This window comes from Ambystoma mexicanum, chromosome 10 (assembly GCF_040938575.1).
Source record: "Ambystoma mexicanum isolate Mex_15411 chromosome 10, UKY_AmexF1_1, whole genome shotgun sequence".
Lineage (NCBI taxonomy): Eukaryota > Metazoa > Chordata > Amphibia > Caudata > Ambystomatidae > Ambystoma > Ambystoma mexicanum.
In genome coordinates, this window is record NC_090932.1 from 1049737400 (window position 1) to 1049761801 (window position 24402).

General features: G+C 46.4%; 1 protein-coding gene across 1 annotated transcript in view; it reads right to left on the bottom strand.

Annotated features, from left to right (window-relative positions):
• The window catches only part of LOC138491971 (leucine-rich repeat transmembrane neuronal protein 4-like), a 1061099-nt gene extending 1038025 nt beyond the window's left edge, over positions 1–23074 (bottom strand). The window contains exon 1 of the mRNA XM_069618860.1: positions 23019–23074. Within this exon, the coding sequence (XP_069474961.1) occupies positions 23019–23074 (56 nt within the window). The remainder of the gene's footprint in view (positions 1–23018) is intronic.
• Between the last annotated feature and the right edge of the window lie 1328 nt (positions 23075–24402).

Below are 24402 nucleotides of genomic sequence, written 5' to 3' on the forward strand. Positions count from 1 at the left end.
GCATTGAGAAATGGGTTACTGGCACTTTAACAAAATCCTTTTCAAGCCTTGCACAGACGTGGAGTGCCAGTGCAGATTCCGGCAGTGAGTCCAGTTGCTCTCCGCTCGGCCAACTGGGAAAATGGGAAGTGGGATTACGCTGCATTTTCGACTGCTTAGAAAGAAATGAGGAAGGGAAACGAGATGTCTAGGAAGAAGAAGTCACTGTAAATGGATCTGAAAACACAGAGGAATAAGTGTCAAGCATGGGAAGCCTGAGGAGTGGACATTTATTGTTTGTGGAGAGAGACGAGCAGAGTGGAACTACACTAGCCAGATGGATGACAGGTAAGGTCCTGTGCATATCACCTCCACCCCCCTACAGCCTCCGCTTACCCAGGCCCCCTTGCTTGAATCCCCCCCAACTCCCATTCGTACTCCGCGCCACTCACAACATTACCATCTATGGAGCGTTTTCCAAGCTGTCTTGCACGACCACCTCTGTCCTCCGCCTTTAACACTCTCGATACTTTGACTTTCACAGGTAGTTCAATGACAGGAGCTCGCCCGAGGGCTCAAATGAAGGGGTGCCTGTAACAGCAACATTCTGAAGGTAGCCATTGAAAGCAACAAGCCTAATGTAGTAGGTAGTCGAGCAGGGGATCAAATGACATGGTAGAAATATCACCTAACCTAACTGAAACTAATAGACAAAATTCGGAGGGAGGAAGGTAATCAGGAGGGTGGGTAGATGAAACGACAAGCAGGACGCAACATGACAAGATTAGGGGAAAGACCACAGAAAACTTGATAGGTCCTGAGAAGGACACTACAGCCAAGGAGAATGTGACAAACATAGTCCTAAACAATATGGAAGAGGAGAGGGCCAACTCACCCATCAAAGTCCGGACTGTGCTTAATAAGGAATCTACAGCCCAAATAGTCCAACTAATCCAACACAATCAAATAGCCTAACAAGAACAATGGCAACAACACAACCAATTAAAGTTGGATAAAGCTGTGGGGGACAAAACTGAAACAGAAACACCATTAACAACAACAGCACAGCCACCATCTACCTCTGCATTAACAGCATTTTGCAGACCGATATAACTGGGTTCCTTCTCTGAGCGGAATAGCAAAGAAGTAAGTCGAAACACAAAGCTTTCTACCCGATTTATGTCTAACAACACAAAAACCTCGGAGAGACAAGCGGTAACAGAGAGATGGAGGTGGAAGGTATGTCCTCATCCCCCGAAGCCAACAACAGCAGCCCATAAAATACAGACAAAAGAAATTGGGTTGAGAGGGATCCACCAGACCTCATGGCCTATGAAACACACTAAGAACGCCTGAATGGGGGAAGAGGAAAATGATAGTATCCCACTGGCAGAGCTGATATTGCTCACAGACCACGGGATCCTGGCAGGATCATTGGACATAGAGGCATGCAATCAACCAGGATGATCTATATTCAGGCACCACTCACCAACTAGTACCCCCAATGGACAATCACAAGCACAAAAAAAGAGCAAGAACATCTTAAGCAAATGTAACTATATCAAGAACTGCTAACACCAGGGAGATGGCCCAAATAATGTTAAAGGAAAAAGAGTCCGCCATGAAGGAAACAATGTGACTACCTGACGATCGCTCAAATACAATGACTGCGAGCTCGTCCGAGGGCTCAAATGAGTGGGGAGCCTGTAACACTAGAAATAAGAAGGTGGTGCTTGAAAGCAACAAGCCCACTAGATACACTACCTCTTGAGCACAACAAAAACGAACAGAACGAGTAAAGAAAATACATGAAATCAGAAATGGCATCATTGGAATACTAAAAAAAAAAAACCCTCTACCAAAATGTAACTGCTAATAACATTTAAAAATATATCGTATCATGTGCCCTAGCAAAGCTTGATTTGTCACTGAATCAGAGCCAACAACCTCTATTGTCTGCACTGGGGCCCTGTACTGTATCGATGATGAAAGGTTTGGAAGAGGGTTCATTTTTTTGGATGTTCTTGTCATTATTTCGCAACACGTTAAAGATGTATCTATCATATTATCAGAATAATATCAGAGGAGGCGATCGCCAACTTCACATAGTGGCAAACATATTGTTTTGTATATTCTTGATTTATCACAATCACTAATGTGACAGCGCATGTTATAGGAACTAGCCATTTTTTTTATTTGTATTCATCTAGTTTGGGGTAACCTAGGAGTTCCTTAACCGCAGCAGTCACCACTTCTCACACATTAGAGTGACACGTTCTTAAAATCTTTGCCTCCGCGCACATCATTCATGGACACCTCACTGTCTATTACAACCTGGGTCCTTAAATAACACAACTATGTGACACTGGAGAAAAAAGTGAATTCCATTTTATCCCTCAGAGTAAAACTATCAAATGTTGGCGAACATAATGTTGGGTGTACCCTTGCAACTGATCTAAGGGGGGAGCCACCACGTGAGTGAGCATAGTAAGCAAGCAGACAATTAAGAACGTTGTGACAAATTCTTCATTCAGGAAGATTTACTTCCTGGCTGAGTCTGTGCTGTGGACAGCAGAACAAGAATGGCCAACAACATTGCCAGCGGTTTCCGAGCTCGGCTACCATTTCAAAATAAGTTATGTGGATACGTACATGACAGAATGTTCACACATGTATGACCACCATATCCACTGCTACTCATGCACACTTATGAAAACTTAAAGACCATGACCATTGTCCATAATGCTTCACTGGGACACCATGACCAAGTTCCAGTATACTCTTTTGATGGTCATTTCCTGTTCTCCCCAGTTAGCTGATCCTGACCAAAATCAGGTCATAATTAGCACAGCATTGGCATATTCCACAATGCACAGGTATCCCAACATTACAGATTGTATTGTGCCAGTAGTTCATTAGTTCAAGTTGGTACCACATACTCAGCATACAATAGTCATTTTTAGCACATCATGGCCATCATGCATTAGGTCCAATTACTACAGCATGACCAAAATCATAGCACTGTTCATATGGTATGGCCCTGTTACAATGTGCAAAGGTAAGCATTGATTGGCCAGATTCTATTAAGCCCAAATAATGCAGCAGTTGCTTCTTCATTAAGTTCATGAGTTATAGCGGGTTCTACATCCATTACTCCCGTTTTCCACTAGAAGGCATGCTTACATTGTGTCCAGATAACACTGTACAACTAGGTTCAATGATGTCTTATTAGAAATGAAAGCTCAAATTCCATAATACCATTTGGCACTCCAAGGCCAGATTGCCTTATGACGATTGAGAGCTTCAATGTGTAATTGTCATAATACCAAGTAACAGTGACAGGCCTAATTCCATTCTTTATGTCAATACGGCATGGCCTTAATCCATTCTGGCCAGTTCACTGCACAGACTCATTCCATTATTCTCTTAGAACTGCAATGTCTGATTGCATTTTTCCATTCAGCACAGCAACACCTGATTAGACTGCATCTTGTGTAGACTGCAAAGCCGGATTCTATCAAGGCCAGTTACGCTACAAAGCTACACTTTGCTATATATGCCCAGATAGTAGAGCATGGTCGGATTCCATAATGTCAAGATCATCAATCAAGGATGGATCCTATGTCTCTCGGTAATGGCAGCAAGGCCTGATTCATATACGACCAGTAAACATTGATGGCCAGATTCCATGAGGTTTCTTAAGCACTGGAGCCTCTGATGTCACTGTACAGAATTTCCACTGAAACGTCTGATTCCAATTTCCACAATTTAGGACTATGCAGCCAGGTTCCAATATTCACATTACTGCTGCAGGTTCTGGTTCCATTATGCATAGTCAGCACTATGTTGCCGAATTTCATTATGGCCAGATAACACCGAAAGAGTTGTTAACTTTCTAATATGTTTGAAACTCAATACCTGATTCTAATATTCACAGTTAACGCTGAATTGTCTGTGTCCATTCCTTCCAGTCTGCAAGACCTAGTTATATTTTTCCCAGTTAACACATAAAGTTAACCCATTAAATGATGTTATGATATGATGTGATAGGTTATTTATGATGTGCTTAATACCCAGAGGTATCTAAGAATGGACCCAGGGATCGAACCTGTGGTGCTCCGTGTCGTCCTGCTTCCAAGGCAAGCATGTTGCCCCTGAGCTATCCTCCCAAGCATTTCATTCAGCCATGACTTTCAGGAGATGGAGCATCTCTGTACCTTCTACATAAGCCAGCCCTCTCACCCATGCTTAAGAAGATGACCCACAGAGACAGTTTTTATGGCTCATAGCTTTGCTGGAGACTTCATCCTTGTACTGATATGAGTGCAGGGCTGACCATGGATGCAAGGCCTAGGAGGGCAGCAAACCTGTTCCACCCTGCCCGTGCAGTATTTGACCATGAAAGCAGCACGTTGAACTAAGAAGGCTGAGAATGCAGGCATTGAAGTGGAGTTTCCTTGTGCACCCATTCCCTGTCTGCTATCCAAGCAGCACTGCTTTTACTTGCGATGGCAGCAGATCGCAGAGTTCTCTGCTGCTCTCATTTGTCTGGACTGGCTTCATTTGAAAGGTGGAAAGCACTCAGTGATGAAGGTGGGGTGAGGGATGGGCTTTTACCTTGGTTGCGACTACCCTGCTCTGCTTGTGACCTGCCAGTTTCCACGGGCTGGGGCATGACTTCACCAGCAGTAGGAACACAACAAAGGCAGGGGAACCAAACCAAAAGAGGGTACAGATGGAACATTGCTCTGCTTGGGCGAGGCTGCTGCGGAGTGGATACACCTTCAGCAAGTATAAGGTAGGCCCTGATGGGCTTCAGGCCTACTTTGTTTCACATGTGAACAAGTGTGGTTGCGAGCGCTGCAGTTTGTGCTACCTGCCCTAATGCGCTTGGATTTTCATGAGACTGCGCTCCCCACCTTTTAGCAACTTTGATTTGTAGCATTTGGCCCAATTTGCCCAGTTTGGCCATTGCATTGTTCTGGCCATTTCACCCTCCATCATGCCTGTCACCTTGCCTGAGCATTGCAGTGCTCAGATGCCAGCCCTGCCTCCAGCCTGATGGGCCACCCTTTCCAACATCAGGGCCAAACACGAGCCGGCAGGCCAGGGCCAGCCCATGTCTCGAAGGCCCTCACCAAGGTCTCCTGATTGGCCCTGTCAGGAGCTGGACGGAGCACCTCTACCTGCAGCTACTTGGCATCACTCCCAAAGGACTCAAACAGACTTGATCCCCTGCACACTCTAACCACAAACAAAATCTTGACGTCAGTTGCCATGGTAAGCAATAATGGATCGCATTGGTCCACCCAACTTCTGTAGACACTATGACTGCTCAATTTGCTACCTGCTCCTTTCCTACCTGCCTAAACTGCAACCTCTAATCTCTGCACCAACAGTACTCTGCATCGTGATGGGCCTCATTCTGATTGGCCCTCTACTGCTCTCTTAATAGACCTTCTTCAAAAGAAAAAAAAAGAAAGCAAATAATGTATTACTCTTATATTCTCTGGTGTGCTGCCAACTGTGCATCCACCTTGTGTACTGCTTTTTAGTGCTTTCTGGATAATATCAATTTTAGGTGTGCTTCCAACTGTGCATCCATCCTTTGTACTGCTTTTCAGTGCTTTCTGGCTAAAATCAAATGTAGGTGTGCCGCCAATTATTTCATGATCTGTATATCTGGGCTTCTCAAGCGTGCTCACTGATTTCTGTCCTCTTGGGCGGCTGGTGTGATTATATTGTTGCATAGTGCCTCTGACCCTCTCCTCTGCTATCATCTGACCCCCCCTTGTCTCTGCCCCCATGCTGCTCTTAGTCTCCCATATATTTTCTAACTGCTTCTACATCTCCCATGTTCCCTCTCTCACAAAGTCTGGAAAGAAGGAACCAAAAAAGGCACTCCTGAGTTCCAAACCTGGTTTGTCCATCACAGACAGCTGCATGAATGCTTCCTCCAGATAGACTATCACTGACATTCTCTTTGTTGTTACTTCTTCTAGCCTATGGACCCCCATATTGCCTCTGCCCTCTCCCCTTTCTCCTCCTCACCCATTACTGGCGGCACTAGACGGAAGTGCTCTTGGCTCACTTTGTATCTTCCAAATGCACCATTAATGTCTACCATAATGGCACTTTCATGGTCCAAGGCTCCCAGCCCAACCACCCGCCTTCATCACAGACATCAGCCATCTCTCTTTAACCCCCCCTATCCTGCACCTTGACCTTGGTATCCTTGCGCTCACTGAGTCGTGGTTCAAGGCCAGCTCTGTCACTGCTTTTGACACTCTTCTCCCTGAGGGCTAGAAGATCCTGTCCAATCCCAGGCCCTACCGGCCTGGTGGTGGAGTGGCTCTGATTTTCCCTGAGTGGGTTGCTGCCTCCATCATCTCCACTCAAACCTACTCATCTTTTGAAAGCCTAGTATGCAGCCTGTCTGTCCCTCCTCCTTTCTCTCTTATCCTTGCTACCATCTACATACCCCCTGATCTGACCACCCTCTTCCTCTCAGAATGGGCCGACCTGCCCGCCTCCCTTCTTGCCTCCTCCCCCAAACTCATCTTCCATGTGGAGTTGTATATCCATCTCGACTCTCCCGATGTGGCCACTGTTCTCTTCCATGACCTTTGTGACACTCTTTCCCTCACTATCCTTCCCTCTGGCCCAACCACTCTGCCAGTTACTCCTTGGATGCTCTCATCTCAACAGACAGTGCTCTCTCCAACCCTCTCACTATCCCTCTCTCCTGGTCTGACCACTCTCTCTTCTCTCACCACATTGTCATCCCCTGTTCCCTGATGCTTTTGCCCGCATTGCCAGTATCCTTCTCCATCATTCGAACAATGACGTTTGTGTCAGTCACTGCATTTGCCTCTTCCTTCATCCCTTCTCTGCCCCCTCCATCAGACTCTCCTGTTGACTCTGTTCTAGCTAATCTCCATCTTAGATCTCTAACACCCTGGACATCATTGCCCCTGTCATGAGGATGCGCTTGAAGCCTGCCTCTGCATGCAACTCTTGGTATGACTCCAACTTATTAGCCGCTTTTAAACGCAAGTGCAAAACTGCAAAGCGGTAGTGGCAGGCATCCAGCTCATCCTCCAACAAACTGGCCTGCCACCTACTTCAAAAGCAATACTGTCTCTCCATCTGCTCCAAGAAGAGGGCTCATGTCCAAGTCAGCATCTCTGGAGCCACCAATAACACTGCTGAACTCTTTCAAATCTACAAGGAACTTGCCAATCATTCCGCAGTCCCCTCAGCTCCTCCTCCTTTCCAGGACCTCTGATCTGCACTGGCCGCCGACTATTCCTACACAATTCTGGATATGCTGTCCTCTCCAAAAAGTGGGACTGAGCCGGGGCCTGCCGGGGCCCCCGTCCAACCGCAACATTGGCGGAATGCATTATCCTGTCGCGGCCGCGACGGGAGATGCGCCTGCCATGAAGTCAGGCGAGCGACGCTGTGACTGGCTGCCACTTCTGTCAGTCATAGTAACTGCCTTTGGTGACCCCTCGCGCGAGAGGTCACCAGAGGCAGTTACTGTCCCTTTGTTTCCCCAGGTCGCCGAGGCGTCTTTAACCCTCGGCGAACCTGGGGATTCCTCGACGTTTATAAAAGATGGCTTTGAAAGTACACATTTCAAGCCATCTTTTATAAAGCTTTGTCGACGGACAATTTTGTCCGTAGTCAAAGCTTTATAAAAGATGGCTTGAATTGTGTACTTTCAAAGCCATCTTTTATAAACCCGAAATCTTTAAAAAAAAAAAAAGATGGCCTGAAAACTAGGCAAACCGTAGGGTATGCACACAAATATATTTTAATGTTATATATTTGTGTGAGTACCTTACTATGGTTTGTGTACTTTGCAAGCCATCTTTTATAAACGTAGACATATGTTACATATCTCTATGTTTAGAAAAGATGGCTTGCATAGTACACAAACCATAGTAAGGTACGCACACAAATATATAACATTTACATATATTTGTGTGTATACCCTACGATTTGCGTACCTTTTAGGCCACGCCCCTCCCACAAGCCACGCCCCCAAAAGAGCCCCCCCCCCTCGATTTCTTACCCCACTTAAAGCCCTGTTTAAAACTAAATGCACATCACTGTAAACAGTTCTCTGAAACTGACAATACCCAACATCTGTGATTCCAGACATCCTTCGGTTTGGTGATATCTGATTGGTATCTATGATTTCATGGAAGATCCCTTTTACTAAAGTCCCTGACCAACATGCCCTACCTCGTATGTGCGAAGCTCGAACCCAGGTATTATGATGGTAACCCCATGCACGTTAGCAATATACTGAACAGCTGTGGTGCAAGGAGCATGTCTGCGATCTAGCACAGTGCTGGCTTTACATGTGCTGGCAGGACTTTGCTTTGCATTCTGAGCTGGAGCATGCTGCACCTGTTGCCATTCTGTCCGAGCTGTGCTGCGATAAAGGTGCATTCGGAACACGAATCGCAGAAATCAGTCTCTCCCCTTTTAAGTGTGCGAGCGATATTTGCATATAGATAGAAACAAGAAAAATGCGAGGCAGGCCCTTTAAAAAAGCGAATTAATCCGAACGTGTAATGAGAGGCAAGCAATTACATAAAGTGCATTGGGAACAAGACACCAGAACTGGCGGTATTTCTAATGTTGCCATAACACGTCTCTGGGGCACTGAGCAGAGGCAGACTGGGCTCTACAGCAACGGGTTCTGTATTGCTCTGATTTCTGTCGCATGACCTCTGTGGAGATGTGTTCACATCAGAAGCAAGCGTGTGTGCAAACAATTATATTATTACCTATTTACCACGCGTCAGCGCTCTACAGTGAAGTATAGTGCCTCGAAGTCCAATGCAGTGCCTTCCAGTTGGCATACGGTCTTCCAGTACAGTGATGATTCTTGCAATCAAACACAGTGCTGCCTTAGTAGAAGTGGAGTGCCTTGCAGCGTACTGCAGGGCCTTCTGTGATTATGCACGAGCATGCACTGATGTACAGCTTCTCAAAGTGTATTAAGGTGCATGCAGTATGTACCTAAGAGTGATGTTCAGGGCCTTCCATTGATTCGCTGGCCCGGATTTACAACGCGCTTTTCAAGGGGGAAAGCCCATTGAAAAATGCTTTGTGAATCAGGCCCACTGTGCATTTCTGTGTGACTAAGACATGATGGAGGGACCGTTTAAGTAAAGTATCAGGGACTCATAATGCGTTTGGCGGTAAACCGGAAGTATATACTGATTTACCACCACAAAATGTATTGTTACCGCCACTCTTTCCACTGGGTTTACCACAGGATTAGAGTGCTGGTAGAACCGTGCAAATCTGAATTTTTGGAGTCCCTATGGCACCATGAGGATTTTTGGAGGATTACAAAGGGGTCATTCTGGGCAGTAAATCCACCCACTGTTGGACTCATGTTGCGAAACAGTGATCATTCCTTTACTGCCCATAAAAGTGGCAGAAACGGAATTACCACCAGTTTTTTTTAGCACTCAAATGCATGGCTTCCACTACAGTGTGGAACCACGCAGGGGACTATAACGAGTTTTGGAGAGGTGCGATGAAGAGCAGTGCATTTAATTGCAAAACCTGGTATGACTTACGTTCTCTCTGAAGAGCCTGTTGAAAGGAGTGATAGTTGTTTCCGTCTGCTACATTTGATGAAAAGACGCATGCCCTCTGCAAATTAAAATGAAAGACCCTCGTTTGATTACACCGGGGCCTCAGAGAAGCTATTAAGGGGCAATCGCTGTTGGTGTCTGGCGGCTGACTCACGTTTAAACACGCCCATTTACAGACTCCAACCCTGAGCTCTATCGACGAATCTGCCAGACCCCTGAAAACACCACTTCCTAGAAGCAGCAGGATAAAGATGGTCTACAGACATATCACGCTCCTCTCAGCGTCAGGGAGACGTCAGATCCTGGAACATTGCCCTCCACGGGCTGCTGAACGCTGATTTTAATAGAGCCGTCAGAGGCCTTATTTAAACACGAAAGAACAATAAGAGTGAATAATACATTAACACTGAGAACGCTGGGAAAGCCAGAGCTTATGCTCGCGATAATGGGGTTGGAACTGTAAATTAAAAGGCTGTAATCACAGGAAGGGTCTCCGGTGACACTTAATGAACCACAGGACTGAAGGTCGTGTGCTTATGTAAAAGTCGATTATAGCCCTAGACACCAATACAACAAGAAACACTTTGTGTGATAACATCGTGATGATAAATAAACACTTGTCAAAAACAAATGGTTCCCTCTGTGCCCTCCGCCTTGAGTCCATTTTAGAACGCTTCTTCTGTGTGATGGATGTACCACATAGCCTATGTACTGTAACGCATGCCTTTGAGATATGCATCCTTACGCCACTTGCTTTACGTTTCCTGTGTGTGGGAAGGGTAGTGGTGGTGTGTGTGTGTGTATACTAATCTTGGTGGTGTGCGTGTACTAATCTTTGTTAGTAACCGTACACATTCCACGCACATCTAGTTAATGGGGCTTAGTGGTTGTGACCCGAAGCCTATACGTCACAGATCTTTGCCAGCTGTAGTTAATCACCCGCAAGTGGTGGTCTGTAATGCACTGTGCACGAATTCACACTCACATTCTCAGATGAATTCTTATATGACATCACCCCTGACAATGGCAGCCATGTTGTGAATATGGCGGGCGAAAGAGTATGTTCCCCATTATTGGCCGGAAATACTGAGGCGTGGGGCACACACAGTACTGCCTGTAGCCTCCCTCTTTATAATGAGTGCACAATGTGTGGAGGTTTTTCCAAGCGCATGGACACACATGGTATGTTATTTTATGTCACTTGATGTATATGTTGCCTTTGCTTGATTGGCAGCTGCTCTGTCAGATCTGATAGAGAGGGTGGGGTTTTAGTTTAGTGGGGACAGAGGAGATGAAAACCTCTCACATTGTTTGCCACCACCTCATTTAAGAAATCATTTAGTAAAGTGAAATACATATGCATGGCAATATGTCCAATATATTGCCACATCTTACTGTTGGACACTTTCAAGAAGATTTGCACAGACATTCCCAAATAATAGCGAATTGAAAAAGTATTTTCTTAAAACAAATGTCAGAAAGTTCATCAAGTGTCCGAACTGTAGGCCGTATAGCCAGCTGTTTACATTATATATAGCTGCATATTTGCGTGTGTGTTTGTTTATTTGTAAGCACACACACACACGCACCTGTGTGTGTGTACATTTCACAATGTTTTATTTAATTTATTGTATTGTTTTCTGATGTCATGGAACACTCTGGAATGGTATTTGCAATATGCCACTAATGATCTAATGCGGTCAGCGGCACAACAATGATATACTGACATGGCACATTCTTGCTTTCTACCACTGGATCCGACATGCGTCAATGATTCAGGCTTTTTGATTGTTATTTTCGAAAATAATATGTAGTGGTGGGAGGTGGACCTGGGAGAGGGAAAGCCAGCATTCCATCTACAAATCAAAATGCAACTAAAAAAATGAAATGGAAACAGTGCAGGGGAAGCTAACATTGTTCTATGCGCATCCACTCTCCCTACGTGAAGTAGCATCACACCACCAGCCTCATTATCAGCTATGGGACACGAATTCAAGATATGTATTAGCAGAATGATGTTTCCTTCAAGACCTTGTCTGCTGTGGGGAGCTTTACACGTTTATTTAATTGCCATTCATTGTACATCATGCGCCTCATGTTGGTCGTATCAGGGTACTGCTGAGGTAGGATACCCAAGAGAAAGACAAGAGGCAGAAACAGTGTGTGGGTTTACTGTTTGTTGACAGAGATAGGATCAGACAGTTTGTTCACTGTGTTATCACCCTAGCTGTCTGTGTCAGGTGTGTGTAGGGGGTGAGGGGTATAAGGTGAGAGGAAGTCCGCAAATGCAATCACCTGCCATTAAGACAGTTTGGCCCTCATTACGACCCTGGCGGAAATTGACTGACCGGACCGCAACAGCGTAAATAGCGTTTCCGCCATTGCACGAAGGAGCAAAGTGCGGCCAATCACGACCCATCGGGCACGAGCATTACGCCATGGCGGAATCCGAAAGGCTGCGAAGGCGGAAATGACCCCAAAACGGCCCTTACCGCCGCCGTACGCTGCACCAGGTGCAATACCGCCACCCATCTTAGCAGTCACCGTAATGAGCGGTCACCGTAACGAGCGTGCACCGCAAATTACGGCCACCGTAAATATACGGAAACGGAAGTAAAAGCATGTGGCCGGAACGGGAAACAGCACGCCGCACAACTATAAAATCCGAATCCCAACACAACCATAAAAAATCCGACCCTGACACACATCCCAACCCGTTAGCAACCCCAGTTAAAAAAATAAATATGGGAAAGGTAGCCAAGAAAGCGTGTGACCGCAAGCGGCAGGTACACTTCTCCCGAGAGGAACTGACCGTGCTCACCGAGACCCTACAGGAAAATTCCGCCGTCGTCTTCTCCAGTCAAATGACCAGGACGGCCCTTGCCAACAAGAAGGCCATATGGGTCCTGGTGGCACAGCGCGTAAGTGCGGTGGGGACAACACCCCGCACGCCACAGCAATGTCGCAAGCGGTGGGACGACCTGCGGATCCGCGTACGCAGCATACTTTCTGCGAACAGGAACATCGCCACAGCTACCGGGGGGGGTTCAGAGTCGCCCATCAAGTTGACCCCCTGGGAGGAAATCTGCGCCTCCACCATAGGAATGGAGAGCATAGAGGGAGTCGGAGGGATGGAGAAAGGAGTGCCGACATCCGGAGAATCAGGTAGGTTGGCCAAGAGAAACAATGCGAAATCCACAAACCACGAACATGTGCAGTACCATGTGACCCCATAGTGCAATACATACTTAGCCCTGACAGCACCCTCTAAAAGTCAGAATGAACAAACAAATCAATCAAGAAGCCATAAACAACCCCTACATGTGCAGCATGCACCCCCTAACTGCAGGCAGCCAAATGAATGCATCCTCAATCCACACGAAAATGAGACCACCTCCAAGGCCCAGTCCCAAATCAGCCTCATGTACCACCCCAATGCATTTGATACGTTGCCATTCCAAATCCGACAGACCCATAACTAACGCTCGCCCCTCTTTACTCCACCACAGGGTCCGATACCAACGACGAGCTGCAGGACACCCCTACCAGCACGCCTGCAAAGAGGGCCAGGACCAACGTCCCAAGAGCCTCCACCTCAGGTGCAAGGATCAAGACACGGCAGCAGCAGGAATCAAGTGGCAGCACACTGGAGGGGACTGCAACAGGCACCCCAGCAGCCAGCAAGTCCACAACCCCAGCACCACAGGTCCCCCCAAAGAACGTATCTGATGGCACCGCCTCTGGTGGTAGCAGCACCATAGGTGACACAGCTGTCATGCCAGCATGCTCCGACACGGAAAACAGTGCTGGCGACGTAGGTACCATCCATGACCTTTCCCAATCCCCCTGCATGTTCCATCCCCTACACCATGACGAAACCACGCAGGGGCACCCTGAAGACGACGACTGGCCAACCCCCACAAGTCCTGTGCCAAGGCAACATGTGTTGAGCAGCCCCCCTGTCACACCACCGCAAATGTCCATGGCCCAGCAGAGGCAACAGTCCCTCGACCTGCTGATCGAGCAACAGCAGGAAGCGTCCACGCTACTCAAGGACCATGCAAATGAATGCGGGGGTTCCAGGGCAGCCATGGAAACATCCACCGAGACACTCAGGGCACAAATAGAGAAAAGTAGTGAGAGCCTCAGGGGAGAAATGGAGAGAAGCACCGAGAGCCTGAGAGCACAAATGGAGAAAAGCACCGAGAGCCTGAGGGGGGAACTGCATGCGACGTCCAAAGACGTCTGTGCTGAACTTGCTGCTGTGCGCCGTGTGCTCTCGGAGCTCTCACAAACCCTCAGAGACATGCATGGACGCGAGCAGGCAGAGACCTCATCCGTGGCAAGTTCCGTCCAGGGCAGCCCCCAACGCAGATCTGGCAGGAACCTGCGCTCCACGGGCAGGGGTGCCCCTGATACCCGTAGAGGGGGCTTGCAATAGCGTCTACCCACGGACAGCATGCATATTTGGACACTGGTGTTGGGGGGGGAGGTAGTAGGGTGGAGGGGGTGTGTTGGGCTTCACTGGGTGGCGGGTCCATAGGGTGTATAAATCAAATCACATTAACAATACAGCACCTCATTATCATCCAATGACATGTGTGGACATTGATATTTGCGTACGAGGCCTTCATAGGCGTACAGTCCACAATGTGCCTGTACTACACACACACAGTGCCACAGGTCCCCTTTCCGTGTAATAGGCACCATGCGTGGTTGCTAGAAGCATGCATCTATGATGCTCTGTCGGATTGCACGTGCATCCTGTGCCTCATGGACTCCTTGAGGTGCCTCCACATCCCCACCCTCATCATCATCATCATCTTCAGGTGCATGCAGTACAGCGTCAGGGGGCATGGGCACATTCCTACGTATGCACATGTTGTGCAGCATGACACATGCCATGACCATCTTAGAAACCTTCTCATGGCTGTATATGAGTGCCCCGCCAGACCTGCTGAGGCTGCGGAAACGAGCCTTCAGTAGGCCGAATGCCTGTTCAATGACCACACGGGTACGTGAGTGGGCATGGTTGTAGTCCTCCTCATGCTCGTTCTGTGGGTTCCGGATTGGTGTAAGGAGCCATCTCTTCAGTGGATACCCGGCATCACCTGTATGAGACGAATAAAGGGTGTCAGTGGAATGATAGTGCTAAGTAGCCCCCCCCCCCTGCAAGGTCATTGACGCATCAAATGGGCCACGATGTCATGCATGAAATGAGACTCACCGAGTAGCCAGGATCTGTGCCCTGCGTGTCGCTCCATGTAGCGTGGTATTCTTGTGTTCCTCAGGACCATAGAATCATGGGTAGATCCTGGAAATCTGGCACAACAATGCGTAAATATCTTGTTGGAGTCACACACCATTTGCACATTGATTGAATGAAATTGTTTCCGGTTGCGGTACTGGACCTCCATGGCATGTGGGACAACCAATTCAACATGGGTGCAGTCGATGGCACCAATGCAACCCGGGATGCCGCCAAGTGCATGGAATCCCACTTTAGCGTTGGTAATCTCCTGGTACGTGCGTGGTAGTGTGATGTGGTCGTCGGCGTGCTTCAGGAGGGCATCGTGCACTTGGAAGAGTGTCCGTGAGAACAGTGGCTGTGAAATGCCATGCAACTGTCCCACTGTGTGCTGGTAGGTGCCTGTGGCCAGGAAGTGGAGTGCAGACACCACCTTCAGTAGGGGTGGGATGGCGGTTGGGCTATCTATCATGCTCACGAGGTCAGCATGTGTCATGTCCACAATGGCGATTATGGTGTCCCGGTCCAAACGGTAGAGGGTGTGGATCTGCTCAGCAGTGAGGTTGAACGGATCGGCTCGGAGGCTTTGGATTGCGGGCCGCCTGCGTGGTGGTGGTGGCAGTGCTTGTGGGCCTTGCTGACCCTGCCTTGCCCTCCTCCTCCTCCTCCTCCTCCGTCTCCCCTGTGCGCCCGGTTGTTGTACCTGTTGTTGTTCGTCGTCTTCTTGTAGTTGTAGCACTTGCAGTGCTATCTGGTACCCCAGGCCCAACATCGCTAGTCCTGCCGGTAGCATTTTGGAGTGGGAGTGGTTGTGGGAGGGGTTTGGGTCTGCAATATATGTGCTGTCGGCCTGTATGGCCTCCACCTGTGCTGATTGAATGAATCTGTGGCAGATGCAATCCCTTCTGGTCGAGCACGGCCCGCACGTAAGGCTGCATTTGGCCGCATGGCATCTTGGGATTGGAATCATGTATCAAATCCCGATGGCAGTGTGATGTACTTTGACTGATTTTCATGCTATGCTCCCATTGTTACACATGCTATGATTGCAGCCGCTTACATACCTGTGAAGAGTCAGTGGTATGTAGGGCTCGATCGATGGCCGACCCTCATGCAGCACAGTAACGTACTTCACCGACGGGCGTGGCGTCCCATTTGTGATTGCAGCCAGTTAGCATCATGACACACAGCCGCACTACATTGATGTAATTGTGAATGCAAGCGTTCACAGAAGCCTTTTCGACGTAATGTTGCAAGTGAGGAATTCGAAGGCCAGCATTTTTGGTTTTGAAGTAGCGGCGAGGATACGCCCACAGGTCTGGCTGGAAATGTAACGTTCTATTGTAGAATGTCCTTGGGACATGGCCCATAACGAGCAGGCAATGAATGATATGAATTGATTGGGATGCGCAATAGCGTAGTGGACGATGAGGCAGGACGTTCCCAAATCCATCTTGCTTCACAACACTACAGATCCGGCCAGGGGCACAGTGGTTTTTGCGGACTGCATTACGCACAGACGCGATGGAAGTTTCACATATCATGTGAGTGAATATTCATGCGTTTTCATTGCGGGATGAGGGAATGATGTGTGGATGCATGGACTGATGAATCCGTTTAGGGTCTGCCATGTACATGGGTTTCTTGGTTCACTCCCCTTCCCCTGCGTTATGTGATGCAAGGCTGCCATAGTGGGACATACGTCTCTCTGCCCTTGTCGGATCCTCCCTGTCTCGACGCGCCTTCATACACTTGTGTCTAGGCACGTTACTAATCCCATGTCATGGGTTCTATCTTGACGGACGCATGCACAGTAACCGACGTTGCCAATGGTGTATTTAGCTCGATTGGTTTCGTTGTGATTCGATACTGGATTAGGGGTGTGTATATTCCTTTGGAGTGGGCTAGCATGCATATGGGTGTGGATTTGGTGTGTTGAATGAAGATTGTAATGCATCATGAGTCCCGTAATGCAATCGGTTGATTTGTGTTTCTTTTGGGTGACAGGTATCTCCTGCCCTATTGCAGATGCCATCTCTACGCCACTCCTCCAGATGGTTTTTACTCTCGACTCCTGCAGCTTCGGGTGAATCAGTGGAGCACCATTTCGATCATATGGGACGATCGCCAATGGGCCACATGCCCTTACGCTGTACTGGTGGCTAGGTGCAACATTTCGGCCTTTCAGCTCGACTAGTGCCTGCCTCATGGGACGGACCTGCGGTTCTTGCCGCTTCCATGTTGCCTTTTGGAACGTTGATGTAAGCCCTGTGTGCCATGATGGTACAGGGCGTCACACAAGTGGAAGCCGGTCAATTATTGCAGATGCAGCCCTCGGTGATGATGGTTGTTTTGGTGGGATTTTGCAAATTGATGTGGGGCCTTTGTCATTTGGATGTGCATTTAAATTGTATTCCGATATTTGTCGTGTTGCGTTGTTCTTTGCAGGTGATGTGGCGATTTTCGCTTTGTGGCGGTATGTATTGCGTGATGATCTGCTTTGTGTTCCGCCTTCTGAGTTGAGTTGTGTGGTACAGTACTGGCCGCGTTTGCCTACGTAGCACAGTATGGTCACGGATAGAGGCTGCCATTGTGTCTGTTTACATGATGTGCTGTTCAGGGGCGGGGGATTGGCTTTTGGCCGACTGGTGCCTGTCAGCCAGGTCGATTGGTGGAATGATGGGTTGTTCAGAATGTGGCTGGTCACAGGTGACTGTGTTTGCGTGCGTTTGTTGGAGGGGGACTGGGGTCATGTCCATTGGAATAGCTTCTGTATTGATGCCATCTGTGCCCTGCAGCTCCCATCGGCCCCTCTTGGGATGGGCCTGGCTGCTCAGTCACTCTGCCGACTTGTGTGGTACATGCTTCTGCTGATGGTTGGTTTGTTTACTGGCATGAGTACAGGGCTGGTGCAATCCCCCTCAGGATGCTGTTGTGGATGTTGCCTTGCGCTGGTGGCAAGCGATGGGGGACTACTGTTGTTTTGTGTCATGTGTTCTTGATTTTCATTTTGATGTGTTGTACCTTCACATGCCTGTGCTGCGTCAGTACGGCTATGGTGACATGCCGTACATGGATGCCCACTCACGGGGTGCTTTGAGCCCCTGCATGCTTTTCTACGTTGGCATGCATGGGTGAATAGTGGATTTCACTGGTTGCATAGTGTGAGTACATTGCGCCTGCCAGGAGTTGTGCAATGAGGCCAGGGAGTGGAGTACAGGCACTCAGTGGGCCATTTACGGTTGGTTCGCGTTGCCGTATTTCTCGCCATGGCGGAATGGTACTTTACGACGTGCTTGATGGCGTTCAGTACATGTCCGCTAGGGTCAGAATTCGCGTACCGTTGCGCCATGGCGGTGATTCCGGTTTTGCAAGGCGCGCGTGCGCGTACTTGGTGCAGTTAGCGTTGCCGTTCACTGCGGTGTCGCTAATGGCATCGTACTTTACGGTGACGGGTCATGATCGCAACGAGCGGTGTTCGATGGCGGTATTGCATTTCCGCCATCATTTTTCCATTTCCGCAAGGGTCGTAATGAGGCCCTTTGTGATTTTGGTCTTAGTCGTATACTTGGTATTGAACTGCTTCACTGTGCTTAGTTGTATATAGATTTGGTTCAAGTTTTTGTTTATCTCTGAATGTATCTACGTTATTCTACGTGATTGGGGTTTACTGCAGAAACCATTGGTTTATTACACCATAGTGTGTTCATTCATTAATTATTCGTACACTTATCCAACTGTAAAAGGGTGAGTGAAACATTGTATGGTTATGTTCACCTCTTCTAGCATCCTTACAATTCATTGGGTAGCTCTGTTTTTTAACTCATCTACCTGAATATTCATTAAAGTATCCTGATCTGTAAACATTAAACATAATCAGGTTTGGAGTTTGTAGAGTTCTTCTTCCATCTCAGACAAACGCTTGCATCTTTCTCATGTAAATTCATTTTTGATTTTCACAATTAAAGAATATACCCAATGTTTTCAAGAGGCATCAGTGGACAATTAAGGATTTGTAGATGTCCCCAAATACATACCTCAGAATGACACTTATTCAGTTTCCAAGACCTCACACTTCCATTTCTAGACTGTCACATGTCCCTTCAAAGCAGATTTTCATTGCTTGATTTGGTAGCTGAAAATTACTGCCTAGAATTTCGGTGCTGGACTGCCCCTGGGCCGGACAAAGACTGATATGCAGGGATATTTATCCTCTGTGAAAGGGGCATTGAGCTAAAGTCTTGGTCGAGACTCTCCTGGGGGACATCCACCCAAGAACAGGTCAATGGGCTGTGTTTGTGCTGCTAGAGGACCTCCCAGAACTCCTCTTGTTTTAAATATTAAATAGCTTTGAGTTTCACCCAAAGTCACCAGGGGAATACAGACGTGGGCCCCTTGCTCACTGTTCTTAGACCATCTTGACCTTCTTGCTGCACGGCTCCACCTCACTGATGGGGACCGACTAGGCTGAAACACGTGTCTGGGGTTGCTGTTGGTACTCTTGTTCAGAGTACAATTGCCTAGCATTTCGCTGCTGGACTGCTCAAGGGCAGACCAAAGACTGATATGCAGGGATATTTCTCCTCTGTGAAAGGGACAGTGAGCTAAAGACTTGGTCAAGACTCTCCCAAGGACCATCCACCCAAGAACATGTCAATGAACCGTGTTTCTGCCGGTAGAGGGACTGCCAGAACCCCCCTTGTTTTGTTATCAATATATATAGTTTTAAACAGCTTAAATTAATATATGTTATGCTCGGTTCCCACGCTTCCATCTTTCTTTAGTGTTATACTAAAATTGATCCTATACAGTTGCATTTTCCAAAGATATTATATTTATTGAATACTATACAGTATGAACTGCAGTGCATGAAATACACATAACGATTGGATCATTCTTAGCAAATGTGTATGGCATATGATCGCTAAGGTTTATATGTGTAGAACTGATTATTTTCCCTAAATGTTCTATGAATTACAGCTCAAATAATTGGCTTATACCTCTCTAGGTGAGAACCCCAAATTCCATAATTCTGTATGGCAATTTCTAGTGATTCTGTCCATATATTGCATGACTGCTTGTAGGCATGCCGGGCCTATAGACCTAAGCTATTCCCCACTGATGATGCTCAATGAGGCTGATGATAGTGGTTTGGTGCAGAAGGCCTGTGATTTAGCAGTTTGGGCTAGAATTACCCTTTTGGGGAGGAAACAACCCTGATTTGCATATGGTCTTTCTCCTTCTGTAGTGACTTGACAAGCTGAGAAACGATGGCCTGGAGGGTTGCCCAGTACTCTCCCCTTTGGTTAAGATTCATTCTGAACATTCCAGCCATCAACTTTTGGTTTTGCTGTTTGCAATCATTGGCTTATGCATAACTTAATCATATGCCTGGAGACAGTGGCATAATAATTATATGCCTTCAATGAATGCAATGTAAATTAAAGTAGTCTTGTATTCACCCTTCTGCCATTTATGTTGGTGTCAATGGGAGTGGCCCTGTAGGAGGAGGAGGTGTTTGTTGGGGGGTAGAAGAATACTGAGAGTCGTTCTGGCCCTATCGGTTTCTTGGTGGTGTTGACCCTCCAGATAAACAGATTCCACACAAAAACCTGTACAGCCAGAGCGACACTCAGTATTGTTGTAGTACCCTACAAAATATCGAGTGCTGCACGTTTGGGGTAGCTACTGATGTGTGTGGTGTATGCTAGAGCTAGAGAAGTAAGATTTGTCATCACTTCACAACTGTAATGTTATTGGGATTTCTACCACTGATGTGCAGAGGGATCATTGTGCTGCGGAATGTGTGTGTTCATAGGCTGCGGGGGATTAATGAGGTGCATTGATGGGGAGAGAAGAATGGGGTAATAGAAGAATGCAAGGTGCATGTGCCTGTGCTACAGTTTGCTACAGTTTATTTTCAGTATAGAACATTCTCCAGACAGTTCCCTTCCTGTGTGTAGACTGAGCATGTTATGCTTCTTGAGTGTTCTTCTTTCTTATAATTTATTCTAGCCATTACAAGGTTCATGTTTGACATACAAACTTACCCATTATCAGAATAGTGATGTGTGTTTTATTTTTCCTTGGTATGGATTCCCAGCCAAGGATCATCCTACTGGGTATGTAGTCTCTGTACCAAGTGTCGCAATCATGGCAAGAGTTACTACTATTTTTGTTGTGTTGTTGTATGGTTTAATAATTGTTTTCCCAATACCTGCAGCCACCAGAGCTCCTCTAGGAACAGTCCCTAAAAAACTGTGTTTGAGTAGTCTGTTCTTGCTTAAAGTTACTTATTTAGTGCTAAAGTCTTTGGGAAAAAAAAGGTGCCCAGGCTCTTCTCTATATTCTGATTGATGTGTACCAAAGCACAGCAGTGTGATAGAATGTCTGGTTAGAGAGAATAAATAGTCCACATAAATCCTAGGGAGGCTGGTAGATAGCTAGACCTAAGCAAGGAACATCCTTTGAGAAAACTCTGGTTCCTGCTATTGGCTTTTAATGAAATGTGCCTGATTTACAAAAAGTGTTTTACAATGGTCCATTTGAAAAACAATATGTAAATTAGGTTCAATATCTATTATCTTTGTCTCATTTTGCAAAGGAAATATGTTCTGCTGTGAACATACTTGTGCAGACATTGCTGCCACTTTATGATAGGGAATAATACATATTGGGCCTCATTACAACCCAGGCGTTAAGGGTTAAACGGCGCCGTCGGTGCCGTTAACCCTTAACGCCTGATTACCATTTTAACGCCTGCTTTTAGCAGGTGTTAAAATGCAAGGCGCTAACCCGCCTTCGTGCTAATTATGGCACCGTAATTTACGGTGCCGTAATTAGCACCTTCCCCACTCCCATTATGCCATATGGGGCAAAAATAGGAATGGGGAAGGGTAAATGGGGAATGGGGATTTACCGCCCCACTCACCTTGGAATGGGGCGGTAAATCCGCCATCCACCATGGTGTAAACAGAGTTTACACCATGGTGGTAAAGTAGGGAATTACCGCCTGGGTTGCAATGAGGCCCACTGTGATTAACATAGTCACGTAGTAGACCATGCATGTCTGATTTCTAAGAATATTATCTTGACTGCAGCATGGCTCTCATTGTAACATTCCCCTTCGACAAAGACACATGGTATTGATCTTTATCTTTTGATGTTTCCAAAGTGCATTCACCTCTGGAATGTCTTAGTTGTTTGTGTCTGGATCCATGGGCTGCACTGCTAAAAGCCGACACATGTTTCAACCATATTCTGCTCTTTTTCAAGGCTGAGATGTCCGTTTGATATACATCAAAAGATTCTTGTCAACACTGTGAAAACATCATATATAAAAAAATATCTAACTGAAAGGCAAACCAAACACAGAGATGGTAATGGCTATCTCTGTGATTGGTTTGTCTTTCAGTTAGATTTATTGGTAGGCTTGTAGGAGAGAATTGACTTGGTTCTGTACAATGTTATGTTTACTCAACATTAAAGTAGCTTTGGCATGAGGCTAGGGCTGTGTGTTGCTCATTATTCATTGATTGGACAGTGAGACTCTTTTGTTTACACACATTGAGCAAATGCGACTCTAAAAATGATAATGTGATGTTATGATCTGCTCTCTAACTGTTCAACTATGTATCTAATATCCTGCAAAGCATACATTCAGACAGACATAATGGACATGTGAACAGGCATCAGTGTTTACCTACTTTTCTAATGCTAATAATTAGACGGTGTGCACAGCCTACTATACACCTGACTGAGCAGCAGCCAAAAACCCTTAAATAACATCTCCGTATATTACCCAAGGCACAGCATAGCCAGGTTTGTCCACACTCAGTAAACACATACACCAATTTCCTTTAAGGAAACTAAAAAAAGAAAGCAATTGACGAAAATTAAAAAAAAGAAAATAATGTGACATTTACATTTGGTGATTCACATAGTGTTATTTCGGACCGCATTCCGTTGCCATTTAAACTTTACACGGAATGATAATTAACAATAATAATGACAATACAAATGGCCACACAATGTTTTTGACATTATACAACAATATATGACATTGGTAGAGTGAAAAGAGACAACAGTTCATAAAAACACCTCCCCTTTTCTATATCAGAGACCACAAACAACATAATCCTTAATAGAAGATAAACTGAACATACCTCTGAGGTGAAGGTACCCTGCACGATATTTCCGAAGATATGGCGCCCAGCAGCATTAATCTGCAAATAAGTAATTTTGTTTTTAATGTTATCATTATTGGTAACATAGATATCAACATTGTATAATGGTCAGTGTATATTAAAACAGGATGGGAATATACAAAACAAACAATTAAAAGTAGAAAGCCTGGTCAGTTACTTGTTACTGTAATTTTTCTAAATAATTGGCACTGAAATCACGAGAGGGAAGTATCACTTGGGTGTAAATCTCATGTGGTTGTCTCTATACTGAAGAGACTGCAGAACTATGAAGGTTGAAATGCAAATAAATAAAAACAAAACTGAGAAGGAAATAATAGGATTTGCAGCAGACTTGCAAAAACTATCGAATTGACTTACATCACATGTCAAGTGTGTGTGTGCGGGTGGGGTGTGTGCCCAACCTCTAGTATCACATTAGAGAATTCACACCAAGTAAGGATGTGTATATAGAGGTTTACAGCCTTGCCCGAAGATTGAGACACTGTGGGTACTTGGAGTAGATGTCCACAAAGAATCACACTGTCCACATCATTGTCAACATACATGTACAAACGCTGTAGATAATAAAAGGATGCGGGTGTCAGTCTACAGTACTCAGACAATGAACAATTCATGGCCTTCCATTCCAGTGAAGCTCAGGCAACTTACACAACAAAAATACAAAAACGAAAACTGCTCAATAGAATAAAATGTAAATATGGTGCTATTACCAGCTCAACAACTATCATCATTTGCTACCACAATGAAGTCAAAGTCAGCACTCTTTCATAAACAAATCAGACTGCTTATAAAATCAAACAATGCTTGCACAGCAAAGGCGCACTTAGGTCCCGATTCATGGAAAAGTACGCATTTATCCTGCAATGACTGTCGATAACTATCCTACATAAGCCGGCGTGCAGAATGTACACTGCACGCTCAGCTTATTCATGGTATACCTCAGGCTAATCAACCATATTCGTAAGTCACGGCCAGAACGCCCCCGACACGTCCCCACGCAAAGCCAGAAACAGCTACATGTGTGTGCTTTTCTGTGTTCCGATCACAAATCCACCCTCTGCGTAGTCCTCCCCCACGCCCTGCGCAATCTCTCACGCAAGGCACTCAACCACTCGCAGAGACGAGCAGAGCATGCTGGTAATCCACGCAAGTTGGCAAAATACCCCACCCAGTCGCTTCCATGAATCGACTAACAGTATTTTGCACGCATGTTGTCACGTAAATCTGGAATGTTATGCGCACATAATTCAATGAATCTGGCCCTTAGTCTTTAGTGCTGCATTCATAGGCTGAAATGTGCCCGTCATGACTTTCCCATAATGCTTCACAACCACTACTAATT